Source organism: Dendropsophus ebraccatus, chromosome 6 (assembly GCF_027789765.1).
Source record: "Dendropsophus ebraccatus isolate aDenEbr1 chromosome 6, aDenEbr1.pat, whole genome shotgun sequence".
Classification (NCBI taxonomy): domain Eukaryota; kingdom Metazoa; phylum Chordata; class Amphibia; order Anura; family Hylidae; genus Dendropsophus; species Dendropsophus ebraccatus.
Window position 1 is genome coordinate 79,384,363 of NC_091459.1, and position 20,832 is coordinate 79,405,194.

The 20,832-nt window shown below is 40.8% G+C and overlaps 1 protein-coding gene across 2 annotated transcripts in view; it reads left to right on the plus strand.

The window, feature by feature from the left end:
- The window catches only part of WDR49 (WD repeat domain 49), an 81,892-nt gene that overhangs the window by 51,977 nt on the left and 9,083 nt on the right, over positions 1-20,832 (plus strand). For both annotated transcript variants that reach the window (XM_069973826.1, XM_069973827.1), the window contains 2 exons: positions 8,782-8,940; positions 17,548-17,735. In XM_069973826.1, the coding sequence (XP_069829927.1) occupies positions 8,782-8,940; positions 17,548-17,735 (347 nt within the window). The remainder of the gene's footprint in view (positions 1-8,781; positions 8,941-17,547; positions 17,736-20,832) is intronic.

Consider the following 20,832-nt stretch of genomic DNA (forward strand, 5'->3'; position numbering starts at 1 on the left):
CATATATATATCAAAAAGTAAAAACAGCAAAGGAAGTTCCACACTTACCCCCTCCTCCAAACAGCGTCTAGGTGAATGTGATGCGCATGTGTGCAATCAGGCCGCGCTTGTCACACCTGGATTCCGACACTGTGGAGGTAGGGGAAGGTGCTCCTCCTAATGGATGAACATAGACATGACACACCATAATGCATAATGAAAAGCAACTTAAGATAGACATGATCATATGAAATCATAATATGGTATATAACTAATAAATGTACATCAAATCAGTTTTATAATTTAGTCCTTTGGGGAAGCGAGTATCTAAATTTAATATCCAGAAGGCTTCTCGATTGAGAACCTTCTGTGACCAGTTACCTCCTCTATAATCTTTATATACTTTTTCTAAACCAAAAAATGTAAAATGTGTCAAATCGCCATTATGTGCAGTGATGAAATGTTTGGCCGCACCTGATACATTCTCGCCTTTGCGGCCAATGTCATAGACATGTTCTGCAATGCGAGTTTTTAATCTTCTTGTGGTGCATCCTACATATGATTTGCTACAAAGAGAACATGAGATAGCATAAATTACATGGTCCGTATTACAATTTAAAAATGATTTTATCTGGAAACTCTTATCTAAATCATCTGTATTAAAGGTAGCAGTCTTCTTGGCATACTTGCATACGTTACATCGAGATCCTCCACATGGGAAGAACCCTTTCTGAGAGAGCCATGTTTTGCCTCTATTCACATTGTGTTTTGGTATCGTGGGCGAAATTAAATTGCCGATGGTGATTCCTTTTTTTTTTTTTTTTTTTTTTCGCAACCACATTACATCCTCCCTCTAAGATCTTATTTAATTTATCATCTTGATACAAAATGGGTAAATGTTTATTAAAAATCTTTTTTATTTCAGAAAACTGTAAACTATATGCTGTACTGAAAGTCACTTGTTTGAATCCATCGTCTCTGTTGACCCCATCAGTGGATGAGAACAACAGAGACGAACGATCCCTTTCAGCTGACAGCCGTTTGGCCCTGTCCAGCATCCATGGAGCATATTTTCTTTTGCGTAGCCTTTCATCTATTCCTTTTATTTCCCGAGTGTAATCCTCCTCTCTGGAGCATGCTCTTTTTGTCCTAAGATATTCTCCCTTGGGAATTGCTGATATAGTGTGTTTGGGGTGACAACTTGTGGCTTCCAAAATACTATTACAGGCAATAGGCTTTCTATACAGGGAAGTAATAACGGTGCCACTTGCCGCATCCCCCGTCAGGGTGAGATCTAAAAAATCGACCGTCTCCACTAAACCTGTATTGGTAAACTTGATGTTAAAATTATTGTCGTTAATGTAGTTTACAAAATCCTCTATGGGCGGTACATTGCGACCCCAGATAAACAAGAGGTCGTCAATGTACCGCCCATACCACACAATGCATTCCTTGAATGGATTTTGATCCGAAAAGAGGAACATGTCCTCCCACCACGACATGTATAAATTTGCAAGCGTGGGGGAGAAACATGACCCCATCGGGGCTCCAGTGATCTGAAGAAAATATTCGCCTTCAAACAGAAAATAATTATTTTTAAGGAGATAGTTTACAGATGACAGAATGAATTCATTTATTTCATTAGAGTACAAGTTAGCTTTTTTAAGATGGTATTCAAGCGAAATTAAAGCAAAATTATGAGGTATACATGAGTAAAGACTCACCACATCGCATGAGAACCATTTATATGGCTTTTTCCACTGAAAATTACACATGGGGTCGCAATGTACCGCCCATAGAGGATTTTGTAAACTACATTAACGACAATAATTTTAACATCAAGTTTACCAATACAGGTTTAGTGGAGACGGTCGATTTTTTAGATCTTACCCTGACGGGGGATGCGGCAAGTGGCACCGTTATTACTTCCCTGTATAGAAAGCCTATTGCCTGTAATAGTATTTTGGAAGCCACAAGTTGTCACCCCAAACACACTATATCAGCAATTCCTAAGGGAGAATATCTTAGGACAAAAAGAGCATGCTCCAGAGAGGAGGATTACACTCGGGAAATAAAAGGAATAGATGAAAGGCTACGCAAAAGAAAATATGCTCCATGGATGCTGGACAGGGCCAAACGGCTGTCAGCTGAAAGGGATCGTTCGTCTCTGTTGTTCTCATCCACTGATGGGGTCAACAGAGACGATGGATTCAAACAAGTGACTTTCAGTACAGCATATAGTTTACAGTTTTCTGAAATAAAAAAGATTTTTAATAAACATTTACCCATTTTGTATCAAGATGATAAATTAAATAAGATCTTAGAGGGAGGATGTAATGTGGTTGCGAAAAAAGGAATCACCATCGGCAATTTAATTTCGCCCACGATACCAAAACACAATGTGAATAGAGGCAAAACATGGCTCTCTCAGAAAGGGTTCTTCCCATGTGGAGGATCTCGATGTAACGTATGCAAGTATGCCAAGAAGACTGCTACCTTTAATACAGATGATTTAGATAAGAGTTTCCAGATAAAATCATTTTTAAATTGTAATACGGACCATGTAATTTATGCTATCTCATGTTCTCTTTGTAGCAAATCATATGTAGGATGCACCACAAGAAGATTAAAAACTCGCATTGCGGAACATGTCTATGACATTGGCCGCAAAGGCGAGAATGTATCAGGTGCGGCCAAACATTTCATCACTGCACATAATGGCGATTTGACACATTTTACATTTTTTGGTTTAGAAAAAGTATATAAAGATTATAGAGGAGGTAATTGGTCACAGAAGGTTCTCAATCGAGAAGCCTTCTGGATATTAAATTTAGATACTCGCTTCCCCAAAGGACTAAATTATAAAACTGATTTGATGTACATTTATTAGTTATATACCATATTATGATTTCATATGATCATGTCTATCTTAAGTTGCTTTTCATTATGCATTATGGTGTGTCATGTCTATGTTCATCCATTAGGAGGAGCACCTTCCCCTACCTCCACAGTGTCGGAATCCAGGTGTGACAAGCGCGGCCTGATTGCACACATGCGCATCACATTCACCTAGACGCTGTTTGGAGGAGGGGGTAAGTGTGGAACTTCCTTTGCTGTTTTTACTTTTTGATATATATATGAGCTGTTTTTATACATTGGTGTATAAGCTGTGAAAAAGACGGTCACGTTGAAACGCGTTGCTGTACACATCTTGTGTGTTTTGGATGTATTTGTATTCGTGGATTAATAAAGGATCATGATTTTATGAGCTGGAGTGCTACGAGATTTGTTACATTGGACTCCTATCCAATAAGTACTGTAGTCTGCTGTAGGGTCTCTAACCACTTTGGAGTCGGTGGCGATATTCTTAAAGACACATCCTGTACTCATTGCTGCAACCATCCATTGCTAGGCTAGGGCACAGAGTGCCACATCCTTTAGTACAGGCCCCAGTTAAGGGTGTGCCAGCAATTAGTAAAATCCTAAGGACTTGGTGAGTATGGGTATGTCCGCATGGTTGCTCTTCCCCAATCCGCTGTCTGTAGACTGAAACTCCTGGCAAATATAGGATTCACAAAGAACATGATAGCCCTTAAGGTTGTATAGGTTCTGTCAGCGGTGGCCACATTTGAGGTGTACTAGCCCGACATGGCTAGTAGTAAGGAACACTTGGAAACAGGATCAGGATACACATTTGAGGAACCCAGCAGGTGGGCTCTGGCTAGATGGCCAGACCCCAGGAAAACACTCAGTAGGAACCAACTTGCACTTTTTCTGACTAGACTAGTACTAGAGACTGCACATATGGCTCACTTCAACTCTACTTATAGTCTCCTGGCAGAGCCCAGCAGGTGGGCTCTGGCTAGATGGCCAGACCCCAGGAAAACACTCAGCAGGAACCAACTTGTACTTTTTCCGACTAGACTAGTAGTAGAGACTGAACATATGACTCAATCTAACTCTACTTATAGTCTCCTGGCATTTTCCTATTAGTGGCAGGAATCTGAGGAGATAGGAGAGTATCCTTTTGGGTGACCTTTACAGGGATTGGTAAACAAGTAAACTCTTAGCTGGAAGAAGACATGTGCTGAGTCACATACACCATTAACCTTTTGTTAGTTACCTTCAGCTGTGCTTTACAATGAAAGAAAATACAGAGGGACATCTAGTGACCAAAATGAAGTAAGACACTTTCAGGCCAGTTTAAACAATACATACACCTTCAGTGCCGACCTACATATACACAGAACAGTGGTGGCATATGGTTTCTTGGACAGTGCACTAAAGTTCTTTATCATGATTTTGTGACTCTCAGCCTTCTGAAAAGCATAGAGAAGCGTCTGACAGTTGTATGTACAATGATGCCAAATATCCGTTTTATGATTTGAGTGCTTTTTGGGTTAAATAACCAAATGTCCTTTTCTAGCATATTCATACAAAAGTCATTTCTTTTTTAGAAGTTTAGATTTTTCTGTGTGTGAATGTAACAACAAAGTTTTCTTATTCTTGCTCATCTATTTTTCAGCTGAAATGTCTTTTTTAAACCAACACATTTGCAAGTTAGCATAAAAGCACAATAACAGACATTCGGATGGAACATATAACATCTTAGGAAAGAGCATATGACCTAGTTCAAGAATACAGAAATATACATGTTACACTGTGAGCTTTTTAATGTAAATAGATTACTATGGTGTAACTAACTAGGACAAGAAAAATGTACAGTTCGTTGACTATAGTTTTTTTTTTTTGTTTGTTTTATTTATTGTATTTTCACTCTGTGCCAAAAGTTCTTTATTACTTGGAAGCATAGAAGATTGTCAGTAGAAAAAGTTCACCTGGTCCATCTAGTCTGCCATTACAGGTCTATTGTTTCCTTTATAATTAATTTAGGATAGATATATGTTTATCCCTGACAGGTTTAGATTCCTTTACTGTACATATACCAAATACTTCTGCTGGAAGGTTGTTCCAAGAATCTATTACTCTTTCAGCAAAATAATATTTTCTCATGTTGCACCTGATCTTTCTCCCAGCTAACCTAAGACCTAAGTCACCCCTTTTTCTTGTGTTCATTGTCCTATGTAAAACACCTATCTACTGGATGCTGTTCAACCCTTTAACATAGTTTTGATAATGCTTTTCCCTTCTTTCCTCCAGACTTTTCCTTAAAGAGGATGTACCATCAGGTGCATCCTCTTTAATCTGACCCACGGATTGAACTGCGCCGTCACGGGGAAGCCAGTGCCATGGTCCATTTTTTGAACCATGGCCTGGCCGTTGCTGAACCACAGGAGGTAGGCCGACCCGCCTCTAGTGGGAGGGAATTCCCTCCCCTCTACGACGCAGCTCTATTGTTTCAAATGAAGCTGCGTCATAGAGGGGAGGGAATTCCCTCTCACTGGGGGTGGGCTGGCCCGCCTCCTGTGCTTCAGCCCGGTAACCATGGATAGAACGGCGCCGTACACGGGAACCGGACTGCGGTTAAAAAATCGGACCGCGGCACTGCGGCTTCCCTGTGACGGCACCGTTCTATCAGTGGGTCAGATTAACCCCTAGAGGACCGGGCCAGTTTGAATTTTTTGGAGGGGGGGGGGGGGTATTTGTATTTACGCCATTCGCCCTGGGGTAAAACTGACTTGTTATATATGTTCCTCAAGTCGTTACGATTATTACAACGATATGTAACATGTATATTTTATGTGATGGCTTGTAAGAAATGCAAACCATTTCTATTTCTATCTCTATTCCTATGCTTATCCTTTGGTCTATTGTGAGGTGTGAGGTGTCATTTTTTGCGCCATGATGTGTTCTTTCTATCGGTACCTATGGATTTGATGTGACCAAAAATGTGCAATTTTGCACTTTGGGATTTTTTGGCGCCTACGCTGTTTACCGTGCGAGATCAGGAATGTGATAAATTAATAGATTCGGCGATTACGCACGCGATGATACCAAACATATTTGTTTGTTTATTTATTTATTTTTATTTATAACATAGGAAAATGGGGGGGATTCAAACTTATTGGGGGAGGTTTTTTTTTTTATTAATAATAACAACACTTTATTTATTTTTTTTACACTTATACTAGAAGCCCCCCTGGGGGACCTCAAGTAGACTGGTCTCTCATTAAGATCTATGCAGTATAAAATCTATGCTGCAGCCGAAAGCAATCGAGTGCCGAGCCGGGATCAGGGTAATTACGGCGCAGACCCCTGGCCGGTGCCGGATGGAAGGATCGCCCCTCTGTGACTATGTTGCGGGGGGGAGATCCACCCCACTAGACACCAGGGTTAAGGCCACACCCAGGACCGCGGCGGTTCAGAGCGGAGCCGCCGCGCGGCCCTGCTTTGAACTCCCCGTAGGCGATCCTGGATGTACGGGTACGCCCAGGGTCATCTAGGGGTTAAAGAGGATGTACCTAATGGTACATCCTCTATAAGTATTTCCTGATATGCTTTATGCTTTAAACTGTCCACCATTTTCTAAACTATCTTTGGATCAGTTCTATTTTATCAATATTCTTTTTAGGTGATGCCTCCAAAGTCACTAGCAGGCTATCACCAAACATAATCAGGAAATAGTGCTGTAGCTTCCTGTATTATATACAAACTGATCACTAAGCATAGGAGCTTGTGGCTGCGGGATCTGTGGACCCCCAGGCTTGGCAATGCTGCTGTATTTTGCTTCTATTGGCCATTATTCCATATTGTATTTTTAGGGTGATAGCTGGTTTTGGCATTATAGCACTGCAATAGTAGTGTCCAGAGAACAGCTGCAGGGAAGAGTGTGCAGAAGAACCGATAGAGACTCAGTTTAGTATGCATTTTGGCAGATTAACATCAAGTGTAAGTAGCTTGAGGAAACAGATTCTCTAGTGTACCCTATGAGATGCAGCTTCATACTGTCCTTCCCTACTTCCTGTTTGTAATAACTGACAGGCAGAAACCAGCAGGGGACACTTTGGTGTGTGATTTCGAGATATAAATTCTTTAACTGTATCATGTGCTGCTCTTAGATCAGACTTGGAGTAAGTAAGAAGTATAAAACTCCACCCCCTCTGTGCCTGTGCAATGCCACAGGCATTTTGAAATATAAGGAACAGTTTCAAGGGTGTTTGATCCAGCACTCCCAGGCGTGTAGATAGTTGAATTAAGACATAACTTTTAATAACATATGTTAAAATACTCTTCTAAAACCAATGCGTTTTTAGAAGAGTATTTTAACATATGTTATTAAAAGTTATGTCTTAATTTAACTATCTACACGCCTGGGAGTGCTGAATCAAACACCCTTGAAACTGCTCCTTGTGAATCCATGCTCGGCTGCTGCTGCTGGATCCGTACACCCAACCCCCACCCACAACATCTGGATTCATTTGTTCACATACACCAGGTGAGCTGGCCACAACTCTCTTTGCTCTCTCATTTTGAAATATAGGCTGCAGTATGGGAACCATATGAGAGAATAAGAGGCTCAAAATGGCAGACAACCATAAAATGGCATATAAGTATACATAAGACTACCAGCACTTCATAAGTCTGCCAGCACTGTGCTGTATAAAATTACATATAACCAAAGCAAATTTTCCCATAAGAAATCATTGAAATGCAGACAAATGGTTCCACACCCCAAAAATAATGATTTTTTTTATTCTTAACAGCAGGTAAAACAAATGAAACAAACATTTAGAAAGCTGGATATGTGATATTATAAGTTACTGTACAGTATAGCAATCAGCATGTGGAGTATAATGTATAGTACGTGCATAAATCTGATAACACAGCAGCAATTTGTAGATACAGGATGGAGCTGTAGATCCCCAAAATACAGGATCATAGTACAACAGGCTAGAGTAGAGCAGTGGGTCTGCTTTCAGAGGTCTGTGTGGTCACATGACAGCAATGGGGAAGGGGTGTGTGTTCAGCATGGACCAAACAGGATGTGAGGATCACAGAACTGTGCAGGAGGACAGAGACAGAAACTTCAGTGTTATATGCTGAGTGTAAGCACAGGCACATAATAGTAGGAGTGTGTATAGCTGAGTGTAAGGGCAGGCACAATATAGCAAGAATGGAGAGGATTGGAAACACAAGGGATGACAGAGACTGCAGGAAGGAATGAGCACGGCATAGGGTAAGCACAGTATAGCAGAACTCTGTCCAAGGAGAGAGGGGTTACAGCTATGGCTAGATAACCTCCACAGTCCTGTGTCGTGATGTAAGCCCCAGCCTGAAGTGGATGTGCTATGATTATAAAGGTGAGGGAGACTTCCTGGGTCAGAGTACAGTGCTGTAGACCCCGCTATGCAGAACATGCTCTTAAACCAAAGCAGTGCTCTTACACCAAGTTACAATTGTGAAAAACTGTTCTAGCAAAACGCTCTCAATCCAAGTTACTCTTAAACCAAGGTACCACTGTATATATAATATAATGTTTGCAGCTGACATTGCCCTGCAGAAAGTAATGCTGTAAAGTCATTATAAACCACTTCAAATCAAGTGACGTGTCAAGTAATGTGCCAGCAAAATGGATGACAATGCATCACATACAAAATGAAGTTACAGGCAGCATCATCACCAAATAAATTAGAATCTAGCAAACATATCGAAAAGTTTTTCATTTTCCAATTTTGGAACCATACAATATAATTTATCCCCTTCAAAGTAATTTCAGGTGGGAGCGTAGATGCTAATCTGTAGGCTGTAAAGCAATACCATATTGCAGAGTGTAGCACCAATAAAATCAGGTGATATCAGTTTATAGCTGTGAGCCAATCTGAAAATTATCTTTTTATACAGACTCTCAGCTGCATAGCGCTGGAAAAAGAAGCAACTCATCGGCATCTTCTGGAAGATATACACGTTCTTCGAGTGGCTTCTGGAACACAGACTCTGACAGCAATAATACTGTAACAAGATTGTTCTTCCTGGGGGCAAGAAAAAATATCTCAGCAACAGGTAGCTTTTATTTTCACACATTTCTCTTCTTGAACAATACATATTGACTCTAGCTGAAGCTTTATCTTAAATATCTTCCCCATGTCTCTGGAGCACTGCTGTAGAGGAGAAAATGAAAATTAAAATGATTTTTTTTCTTCTCATATATAGACTTTGAAGGAAAAAGCAGGTAAGAGTTTGTCAGGTTTTATGCCGTTCTTGACTATTATTGCGATGGTAAGTGCATTCCTCTCGAGCTTGTATATACTGCAGGTTGTTTTACTGTAGAAAAGTGTTAGTAGATGGGGCTAGATATTCAATATTAATGGCACTGGTGGCCTGAGGCTTCAGTGGATCATGATGGAGGAATCATTAGGCTTTGATCTCGATCAGGGATAGCTGAAGAAATGTTTGGACGGCTCTATCTATCCATTCCATCCCTTTTTATTGTCACTTTTCAATTAGCTTCTAAATAACTGATGACTTTACCTTCTCAGTACGTGCAGTTCAGTCCATCAGTATCACACCTGACAGGCTTAACCAGAACACACAAACAAAAAGCCTTTAGTGCAGATGGAAAAGTTTTTTTTAAGTCTAACTTCTGTAGAATATGCAGAGTTTACTCGGTCTTCTGCATGCATCTGCGCTGCACAGTTGTCATTTCAGGTAGGATAAGTCCTGTGTGTACATGAGAATTGGCACTAGAGTATAGGTGGACCAGCACTACTCAAGCACATTATAATCATGATAATTTGCAGTCATCAATAGCCTCTCAGCATACAAACTGAAAGCAGGGGTAACAGATTCTCTAATACTCTGGGGAGCGCTGAACAACTTTCTCCTTTGATTGGAGAATAATGTCTATATGAAGTGTAGAGGGTGGACATTAGCCTGTAAGGTCTCTGGTACAGCGCACACATAACTGGGGATCTAAATCCCTTATAACTCTGTAGCACATCCTAAGAAGCAGCAGCAGTATGAAGGACGTTTTAGAACAGCACTAAGCAGTGTAAGCTGTGAATCCTGCAGTCTCCTTAGATCTCTCGAACTAATACACACTTCAAACTTCTACAGTCTTCTGCAGTTTCTCTATAGCTACTGCCCCTTTCCTTCTTGCCCTTACCCCCTCCCCCCCGTCCCCCACATCACCTTTTCTGGGCAGCTGTAACCTAACTAAGAGTAATTGATGAGTTTAGGATGGAAGGACAGGTAAGGAGTAGCTAATAAGTTACTGAAAAGATTTTTATCAGTTTCTTGTATTTGCTAGTGTTGGTTTATTCAAAGCTTGTCGAAATGACTGAGCCAGTGCAACTGGGGCTTGAGGGAGCAGCGCCTTTACTTTGCGTTCTGTTGCTCCCTCTAAATAGCTTTACTGAATGGTGTACCCAGTGTTCACTGTATCGGGTATGGCATCTGATATCGTTATTCGCAGATACACAAAACTGTTAGCAGCAGTGCATAGAGTGCAATCATACTGCAGTCCATACACAGCTACTGAATTTTGCATAAGAACAACTCTTTGAGATGAAAAAGGCCCTTTGGCTGCAGTTCCGAGCATAGTGGACTGGCAAATATCTGAATGAAATTAAAAAAAAATCTTTAAATCACCTCAACATTAAATAAAATAAAAATAATAATCAAATGACATTTTATTTGTCATTTGTACAAACCTTTGACATTTGTTCAATGAGAAGTTCGTATTGCGTCGGGTCTCAGTTGTCCTTACCTATAGTCTATGGAATCTGGCTCCTGTAATCAGTCAGATTGGGTGGCCACCTCAGTCACTGATCGGCCGAGTAGGCTGTTCCCGTGCAGTCATGACATCATTGGAGCCTGGAGATAGAGACCAGGAGGGGACATGGAGCTGCGGTGCAACAGCAGCTTGGATATCAGTACAGGTAAATATAAGTTGCTTATTATATTTTTAATACCCCTTGCTTTTATTTATTTTTTTTGTGGCCGAGCTACACCTTTAAAAAGGTTTTCCTTCTACTCTATGAGCTCTTTAATGTCTCTAATTCCTTGCATGTCTCTGATTTCATACGGAGATGTTTTTCTGTCGGAGGTTCACACACCGTCACTTTTTGGCTATTCGCTGGCTGTGTTTTTAGATGTCCTTCATTTTCAGTCATTTTGAAATGATGTGTGTGATTTCAAAATTACGGACGTTATTTGGCCTCAAAATGACAGACGTCCAAAAAAAGGGCCAGTGAACAACCCAAAAGTGAGATGGTGTGTGACCCTAGCCATAAAGAGAAAATTTTTTACCATGCTCTATTAGATTCTCTATTCAGGTAAAATCACCTGATAGAATTGCTTCCAGGGGAAAAAAATATCTAAAACACATCACTAAAGGACTCCTGCATGGTAGCATACATCAACCACACAGTGATCCTGCCTTTTGTGTTATGCCTTAGTGAGGAACAGGTATGAATTAGCCTTTCTTCACATTTAGCAAGTCGACCGTGCAACATTCATGCACATTTTGCTAGATTTTTTTTTTCTTTCAGGTCAGAGCGCTGCATAATTTCTTGATTTTCTATGTCCGTAGACTCTTGTAGTCAGAGTAGTTTCTAGCCAATGGTGGCTAACATACTTCATAAATATACTACGGAATTACTGTAAGAAGAGAAGGACACATACATTTTGTGGCAAATGTACAGATTTTGTAATGTATGTGGATTTACTGTCAGGAATTAATAGGCAATGTGTGGATTCTACAACCAAGTGATACTGCTGCTCTTTAACAACCACAACTTTATTTTTTGTACCTCATTTTTTTTAATTAAAATAAATAAATAAATGAATGAAATCCTTAGCTCCTAACACTTCTGCTTTGAAATAGTTCACTTTGAAGAGTGCGCTATTAATTACACGGATTCATGTCAGAGGTACTTTTAAGATCTTTTCTTTTTTTAAGATCTGAAATAATGAAGACCTTTTTTTTTTTACTCGCTGTGGCTTCAAGTAGAGAGCGCAGCAGTGTACAATGATCTCACTCGCATCACCTAATCTCATTTGTACAGACCTGGCTGAGCAGCCTTTATTTCACATGCATATAATTGGTAGATTTAAAGAAATACTGGAGTGCTATGTGTAAGCATGTCTAGCACTCACTGTGCAACAATAAGGCATCATAGGGGCAACAACAGAACTGAAGGAAAACATATGATAACATATGATAAAATCGGCTTTATCTGTTACAGGAATGACTGAGATTGAGACTGCTCACACAATGATTTTCTATGGCCGTTATTTTTTACTCAGAACAACGTCCGCTGTCGTCGTTTAGCATACTTCGGCGGCTGTCATTGCAATGACAGCTGTTGGTTTATTATTCACATTTAGGTTTAAATTTAGATACAAAACAGTGGACTGATGGACAGAAAAAAAAATTAATGTTTGAACAAGTAGGGGGAAAATGGCCATGTTTTGTAGCGCTGGATAACCCCTTTATAGGTGTTATCCAGCACTACAAAATCATGGCCACTTTCTTCCAGAGACAACACCACTCCTGTCTCCAGGTTGGGTGCAGGTTTGGTTTTTTAACTCAGTTACATTGAAATAAATGGAGCTTAATTGAAAGCCACACCTGAACTGGAGATAAGAGTGGTGCTGTCTCTGAAAGAAAGTGGCCATGTTTTTGTAGCGTTTGATAACCCTCTTAAGCCCTTGACGGATGTAAATGTACGCCCTGGCGCCGCTAGGGGTGTTCAGAGGGGGCCGCGAGGTGACCCCACTGTGAAATGCTGCGGTTGCTACGTGAAGCCTGGGACTGCAGCAGTTAGCTGGCATGGTCCAATCGCTGTGCCCGCTAATAAGGCATTTAGATGCAGCTGTGTCAAAGTTGACAGTTGCATTTAAATGCCTTTTTTCCCTCATACCTGGTGGTCTAGTGGCGGGACCGTCACTAGAAAATCCCCTCCCCCTAAAAAATGTCTAAATCACCCACCTTTTCTTATTTTAGAAATAAAAAAAACTAAATAAAAAAATAAATATATTTGGTATGATTAATCACCTCAACTAATAAATTATCACATTCCTGATCTTGCACGATAAACTGCGTAGGTGCAAAAAAATGCACTTTTGGTTGCATCAAATCCAGAAAAATTGTGATAAAAGTGATCAAAAAGTTGCATATGAGAAAACAAGGTATCGATAGAAAGTACAGATCATGGTGCAAAAGATGACACCTCACACAGCCCCATAGACCAAAAAATAAAAGCGTTTAAAATTGCTCTGTGACCATGTTTTTAAGTGACTCTGTACCCACAATCTGACCCCCCCCCCCCCCACAAAAAAAAAACCCGCTTGTACCTTTTGGATAGCTCCTTTTAATCCAAGATCTCTCCTGGGGTCCGTTCGGCAGGTGATCCAGTTATTGTCCTAAAAAACTACTTTTAATATTGCAGCCCTGTGTCAAATTGGCGTGGCCTAGAGTGTGTGTGCCCAAGCCTTGCACCGCCTCTCCGTCCCTCCTCCCCACCCATTTCATCATTAGGAATACCACTGGGATTTTTCCTATTCATCATCTGTGTGAACACTGCACAGGTTCTGGATCGTTAAAGGACAACTCCGGCGAAAAAATTTTTTGGCTTATTTAACACACATTACAAAGTTATATAACTTTGTAATGTGGTTAAATACCCGGTCTCGCCCCCTTCCCCCACTTTCCGACCCCCGACCCCCCAACCCGGAAGTTAAAGAATATATACATTACCTATTACGGTCGTCACGGTCCTCTTCTCTGGTGACGGGTGACGTCAGAGCTGGGGGGCGGTCCGGGTCTTCTTCCTCTTCGGCGTCTTCATTAAGAGTGAATGGGAGAGAAAAGGCTGCTGGTGCACATTCGCACCAGCAGCCTTTTCATTGGCTGGAGCGCATCACATGGCTTCCAGCTTGCTCAGCCCTGATTGGCTGAGCTTGCTGGAAGCCATGTGATGCGCTCCAGCCAATGAAAAGGCTGCCGGTGCGCAAGCGCACTGGCAGCCTTTTCTCTCTCATGGACCCGGAAGCAAGAGACATCGCTGGACGGCGGACGCAGGTGACGGTGAGGCGGACGGCGGGCGAATGGAGTGGCGATCGTCACCAGAGGGATGGTGAGTATGGTTTCTGTGTGTGTCTGTGTTTTTTTTTTTGGGGGGGGGTCCCGCCGGAGTTGTCCTTTAAGGCCCATGTGCAGTGTTCAGACATCTGATAAATAGAGAAAATCCTACCCAGGGCATTCCTAATGATGAGGAGGGTGGGGAGGAGGGACGGAGAGACGGTGCAAGGTTTCTGGTTTCACAGCATATTTTATGCAAAAATTATAGGCAAAAATTATGCCCATGTGGGTCTGTAGGTGAAAAAATGCAAGCGCTGTGGCCCTAAAGCACGAGGAGGAAAAAACTAAAGCGCAAAAATGAAAATTGGCCTTGCCATCAAAGGGTTGATTTGATGGCCGCTGCAAAATAACTATACAATATGGGTGGGGGGATTTATCAAGACCTTTGTACTCGTACGCCGGTCTTAAATTAGGCCCCATCCCCTCCTTCCTTGGCTGAATTCACTAAGAGGCGCTCGCCTCTTAGTGAATCCGACCGGCCAGCACCCGAACCTGCGCCCGGCTTCCAGCAGGTGTAGATTTGGATCAAAATTTATGCCTGTGAGCAGGCATAAATCATGATTAATGAGGTGCGGGAAGAGGCCCACTGGTCAAGCAGGAGATACGCAGACAAGGGGCAAATCTACGCTTTCTCCCTGGCGTGGGCCCCTACTGTAACGTTTATAAATGTCCCCTTGTGTGACAAGATGACCTTTGCTTGCATAGACTTCAAAGGGAATCATAGAAGATTGAAAACATTTTAAATAAATTTGTCAGCCTTTATTTGAGCATAAAAAGACAGCGTGTAAACATAGCCCAACAGGCTTTCTAGACATATTTCCATTGTCCTGCCTTTTCATTTTTGAATCTAACTTTATTGGTTACTTTTTTCTTTTTTTTTATAACTAGTTGTCCAAATGTAGTGTACCCGAGTTTGGTCTCTGGGGCTGGTCCCAGGTTGGAGCCTGTTTGCTGATTAAATGCTTTTTAACTAATGTTATGAAGGGAGTAGGGATGGTCCGAACCGAGTTCGGTTCCGGTTCGTACGAACCCGAACCCTCGGTAATGATTTCCGCTGTCTGCCTGATCCGTGAAGCGGGCGGATCCAGCGGGAGGAGCGCCTGGAAAACTGGGAGACAGCCATAGCCATAGGCTGTATTCCAGTTTTCCAGGCGTTCCTCCCGCTGTATCCGCCCGCTCCACGGAGCGGGCAGACGGCGGGGATCTGCTGCCGAGCGTTCGGGTTCATACGAACCCGAACCTCGGCAGGTTCGGACCATCCCTAGAAGGGAGTTATGAAAATATTAGTGTAATATGTTATACAGTATGTGTTTCCTCAATGGGTACTCTCCCATTCTGGCCTAATATGACAAAGTTATATAACTTTGTCATGCCATGCCATTACCAATTATGCCTGCATTATCCATTTTTCAGCCTCCCACAACCCTGTCGGAAGTTCAGTAGTTTTTGCTTTTCTCATGGCGCCTTGACCCCTTTATTCACTTTGTCTGTTGCCATTTTGTGACAATACGTCACATAATTTATTCAAAGCTGGAAGTTGGCCTAGTGTCTGTCCTTTAGCTAGGTCAGCCCCCAGCTGTATGTCGTAAGATGATGTTACTTTCTCAGCTCAGATTGGTTGAGCAAGCTACAAACCACCTGAAATGCAGCTTACAATAAATTCCCTTGCTGCGCACACACACATTGGCAAGTGATTTATTCCATGCCTCTAAACTGTCTCCGCACTGTGCTCAAGCTCTGCATTGGCATGCATAAAGCAGAGAGCACTTTTTGTTAGGCACCGTAGTACCCCTTTAAATACCAGTGTTTCTGGAAGGTCTAAAGATGGGTTACATGCCACACACACCTACACCAATTAGTTAGACAGCAGTGCCACCAATGGTCTCCTGGGTTTATTACATTAGTTGGAAAAGATCTAAAGTGTAAATATCTGGAAAGGGGAAGGGTTACCTAATAAGCTCCACACAGTTGTTCAGTTGTGACAGGAAACCAGTGAGTTTGAGGTGAGATATGAGAGGAGAAACACCTGAGGGGATCACAGCTAGAGTGTGTGAGGAGAAAATGTGAAGTTTGCTCTAGGAGGTTATTTGCTCAATTTGAAAATGTGTCTTAGTCAGGGAGAGAAGGTTGATAGCTGAGCAGAGGAGTTAATCTGAGGAGATTAAGGCCATCTTGTTGAGAGTAGAGAATAATATGGTCATTTCTCTTGATTTAGAGGGGCAACATCTCGACATTCCCATGGGCATTTTCTAGGAACCATAACATAGTGCCTTTCGGCCTGGCCTAGATACCCAACTTAGGACTCCAGTCTCACTGGTTAATGACTATTCTCCGAAAGAGGGGCATCTCAATGATCATTTCTTAACAATTCCACTTCAGTAACCCATCTCAGGCTTCCAGCTTCCATCTAGCCTGGCTACCGCCATGTGTACACCAAAAACTTACTTATCAAGTCCCTTCCTGTATGCAAAACGAGGGCATCTAGTCATGTTCCCAGGGCGTGGTTTGGCTGTAATCATACCTTTTTGGGTACAGCTCTTTGTCATGCTGCATTATCTAGAGGCCATCCTAGCAATGCGTACCAGTGCCGACCTATTAGCTCTGCCGGAATTGCGTAGTATCGCTGTGCCCTATTCCTGCAGCACTACGCATGTCTGAAAAAAAGCCTCTAACTTCCACTACCAAGTCTGAGGCTATTTGGGACATGCGCAGTACAGAATACTGTGCATATCCGCCGGAGCAAATATGTCGTTGGCGCTGCTTTGCATTGTTAGGATGGCTTCTAGATAATGCAAAATGAAAAAGAACAGTAAATCATGCCCATAGCATGATAATTACAGCCAAACCATGCCCAGGGACCATGACTAGGTGCAGTTTAGTTGACTAGATGCACTCGATTTGCATACAGTGCAGGTAGCCAGGCTATACAGTTACATTTCCCCCTAAGTGTGTTAGGGGGTGATTTAGAGGGAATTAAGTTGAATTAAGTTAAGTAAAATACACATTATATGTAGGTCATTACATTATGTTATGTACATTTTGAACTTTTGTTTTTTGGTGTGCATTTTCATGGCTGTATTTAGTTTTTGGCAAATTTAAATTTTACATTTTTTTTACAATCTGTTAAAGCCTGTCAAAAAAACGTCAGCCAGCAGGGGCAGGGGGGAATGGAATAGGGAGTCCTAACTTACCTCTTCCCATGCCCATGGTGAGTGGCAGGACCAGCCTCGGAGTGGCGAGCCCAGGCTGCCCCTGCCTTTTTTTAAAACAAACCCGGAGGTCGAACTTCTCCTTTCACCTTTTCTACCTACAGGCATTCAAGTAATACTGTCCATCTGATAACAGGAAAGGGTTCTGTGAGATCTCTCAACTCTATGATCTGGTCCAGCCCAGTAGAAATCAAAGAGAACATGAGTGTGTGTGTGTGTGTGTGTGTGTGTGTGTGTGTGTGTAGGGCAGCATAATACAGTAATATCTACCTTGATCTGTATGCACATAATACATTACTATTATCTCATGTACAGGTGGTGCCAACCTGGTGTCTTGTGGAGGATCTGGCTATGTTAGGTTTTGGAATATATTTAGAAACCAATTGATGGGTGAATTTCAAGCTCACGAAGGTGCAAGTTTCATAGTAATGACCATCGACAACACAAACAATTACCTCATTACAGGAGATCTTGATGGATGGATCAAAGTTTGGGACATACAGGTAATCTAAAATCCTACTGCATACAATAAATACCTAACCTGATCCTGGGAAATAGTGATTTACTGCAAAACTAGACTTACATTTTAAAGGGTTTTCCAAGAAAGCAAAGTTGTTAGCAAAGTTTGTAAAATCAGATATGAAGCACACAAATATATATGTAAGTATAAGTAGAATTTTTTTTTAAAAATTAAAATGATCTGCATCACTGTATTGTTGTTCTCCCTCATGGATTTGATCACCACCTTCTTTTCTCTCTAAACTGTGAGCCTGCTATTACCATGCAACAGAGCACATTCCCACAACCTTCTTGCATGCATACCCAGTAAAGGCTAACACGAAACAATGTAAGCAACTGAGGTGAGCATGCTTGACCCTCTCAGAAGATGTCATAAGATGGTCATAGCCAAGGAGAAGACGGTAAAACAAAGAAGGCAGATGGGGGGAAAATCCCTTAGTCCCAAAGTTAAATAAATATTGTAGGACAGTAGGACATTGAGGCTTTGTTCAAACATTGCAGTACTGTTGTGGTATGGTGTTGTTTTAGTTACAAAAAGCAATAACACTGCAATGTGTGTGGACACAGCCTTAAATAACCACAATAAAAGGGGAACTATAGATAGAGCTCTGCAGCAAATGATCATCTATATTAAAGTGCACTTCAGCGGAACAGTTATAGACATATAGACTGTCAACCAGCAACATATGCAGAGAAAATGGCTTAATGGAATTTTTTAACAATTTAACTGATAGAAAGTCAAGTCCTTACTATTATTTCTTTACATTTATACCATTTTTTTGCAAGTAGGAAATGTTCTTAAAATCTTTAACCAACATGAGTTTTTTTTTACTGCACCTTAAATTGTTTGTGGCTTATTTGGTGCATTTAGTTTCACATCACGTCCCTTGTAATCTTGTAGAACCTATTGTACTAAATTTCTTTAATCTCTTCTGTAATGTGTTTGGGGTCTGAAGGGTGATGAAGCATTTGTTACATTGACTGATGTTTTATTTTCTAATGTTGGCTGACCTTGTAAGTCAGTGAAATGTTCTGGGAAAACAGGAAAAAAAAACTCCAACCATGATGTACATGTCCTTACTATAGCTCTTTCCAGGCCTGTGTGTAGTTCACAAGCTTCTGTGAGCACAGCTGGGAATATTTATAACAAACTGGTACAAAGGTGAAATAAAGTTGCCTTTAGAAGCAACCAATCAGATCAACCTTGCTAACAATTTGTTAGTTAGAATATTACCGGATCAACTTTTTCTTCATACAAATGTTGCATAAAATATTCCTCAGGGGCCTTCTATTTTTCTCTTTGTTATATTTTTTTTTTCTAACTTGCCATATTCAACTTAACCATAATAATTATTTTCTTTGTAATGTTAATTTGTTGCATATTCAAAAGGTAACTCCTGTTTTACATAAAGCAAAGGCTTGCCCTTCATCACCACTTCTGGTGGGGGGGGGGAGTTATTAGCTAAGACTATGCACATTTTTTTTTTTATGAGTTTTTTTTTTTTTTAATCTAATCTTAAGTACATTATTAAGGGGCAGCCATATTGACAGAGCTTTTTAAAAAGCGTATTGGAGATATGCCTTAAAGAAAACCCCTATAGATATAGGAACACTAGACAACAGCTGACCCTATTGACTAATGTGGGAGATTTGTCTAGGCATGCTCTGTGATCTGTGCAGACTTAATTGTGTAAGGAAAGGGGAAGGCATCACCCCTTGTGAATAGTCTAATCCCATTATATCTATATACAGGTGTCATGTATTACTGTAATCCTGTTTGTGGTGATAAGGAAGAGATTAGTGGAAAATGCTCTGTACAGAACAGGAAGAATTGGGCACAGTGGCCGCATGAAAATTGCACAATTTCAGGATTTTATAGTATAGATAGTAAATTGGAAATTAAAAAAAAAACTCTTAGGGGACAAACACACACACCAAATACACAGCATATTATCTGCTGCGTATAAGGTGTGTGTGTTTGTACCCTTAAAATATGTATAACATAAAAATTTGAAGCAAAAAATAGGTCCATTTCTGATTACACAATTTCTTTTAAAGGAAATTTTAAAAGTTTTTTGTGATGTTTTTCTAACTCTCCATTTTAGTATCTATACTATAAAATAATTCAGTGCTTCAAAGTACTGCATTACAGTGACAGGTGACACTAGTAGATGGCACCAGTATAAGACAATAGCAGCTTATGTGTAATGATTTCTTTAAAGGTCACAGAGTGCGCTAAGTAATGTTTCACATTCATCTTAATGAAACAGGACCTGTCTATTGTCGTCTATGTCTATGGGGCAGTAAATTATGTCACTAAATGCTGTTAAAACAGCTCAGGCAAGATGGCAGCAAAAGGCAGAAAATGGAAACAGATTAGAAAAAAAAAACATGTTTTAGTATTTGGCTATTATAACACATAGTATTTTGGTCAGTCTTTTTTTCAATCAAAATAAGGAGTGGAACTGACAAGGCAAAATTATAATGGAGAGATTTAGACAGTTTTGTGTTTCCAACCCACTCCTGGCTTTGGTTGAAAAAAGACAAAAAGACTGAAAGAAATACTATGTGTGAACATAGCCTTTGACTCTAATCAGTAAAAGAAGATCTAGGTAATACATTCCCTTTAAGGCTATGTTCCCACCCAATATTTTTGCTCAGTATTTTGGTCAGTATTTTGCAACCAAAACCAGGAGTGGGCTGAAAACACAGAAAGACTATGTTCACACACTGTTGAAATTGAGTGGATGGCTGCCATTTAATGGTAAATGAAGGCCGTTGTTTTAAAATAACGGTAAGTATTTGTCTTTAAATGACGACCATCCACTCAACCAAAAAATTGTGTGAACATAGCATTTCTGTGTTTTCAATCCACTCCAGGTTTTGGTTGAAAAATACAGCTGTGTTCACGCATGCAGTAACACAATGAAGAATGCATCATTTATTTAAAGTAATTATTTTGATTGCCATGTTGCATTATTTCATTGCGTGATGCTGCGTTTACACGGAACGATTATCGTGCGAATTTGCATGATAACGATCGAATTTAAACGATAATCGTATGTGTAAACGCAGCAACGA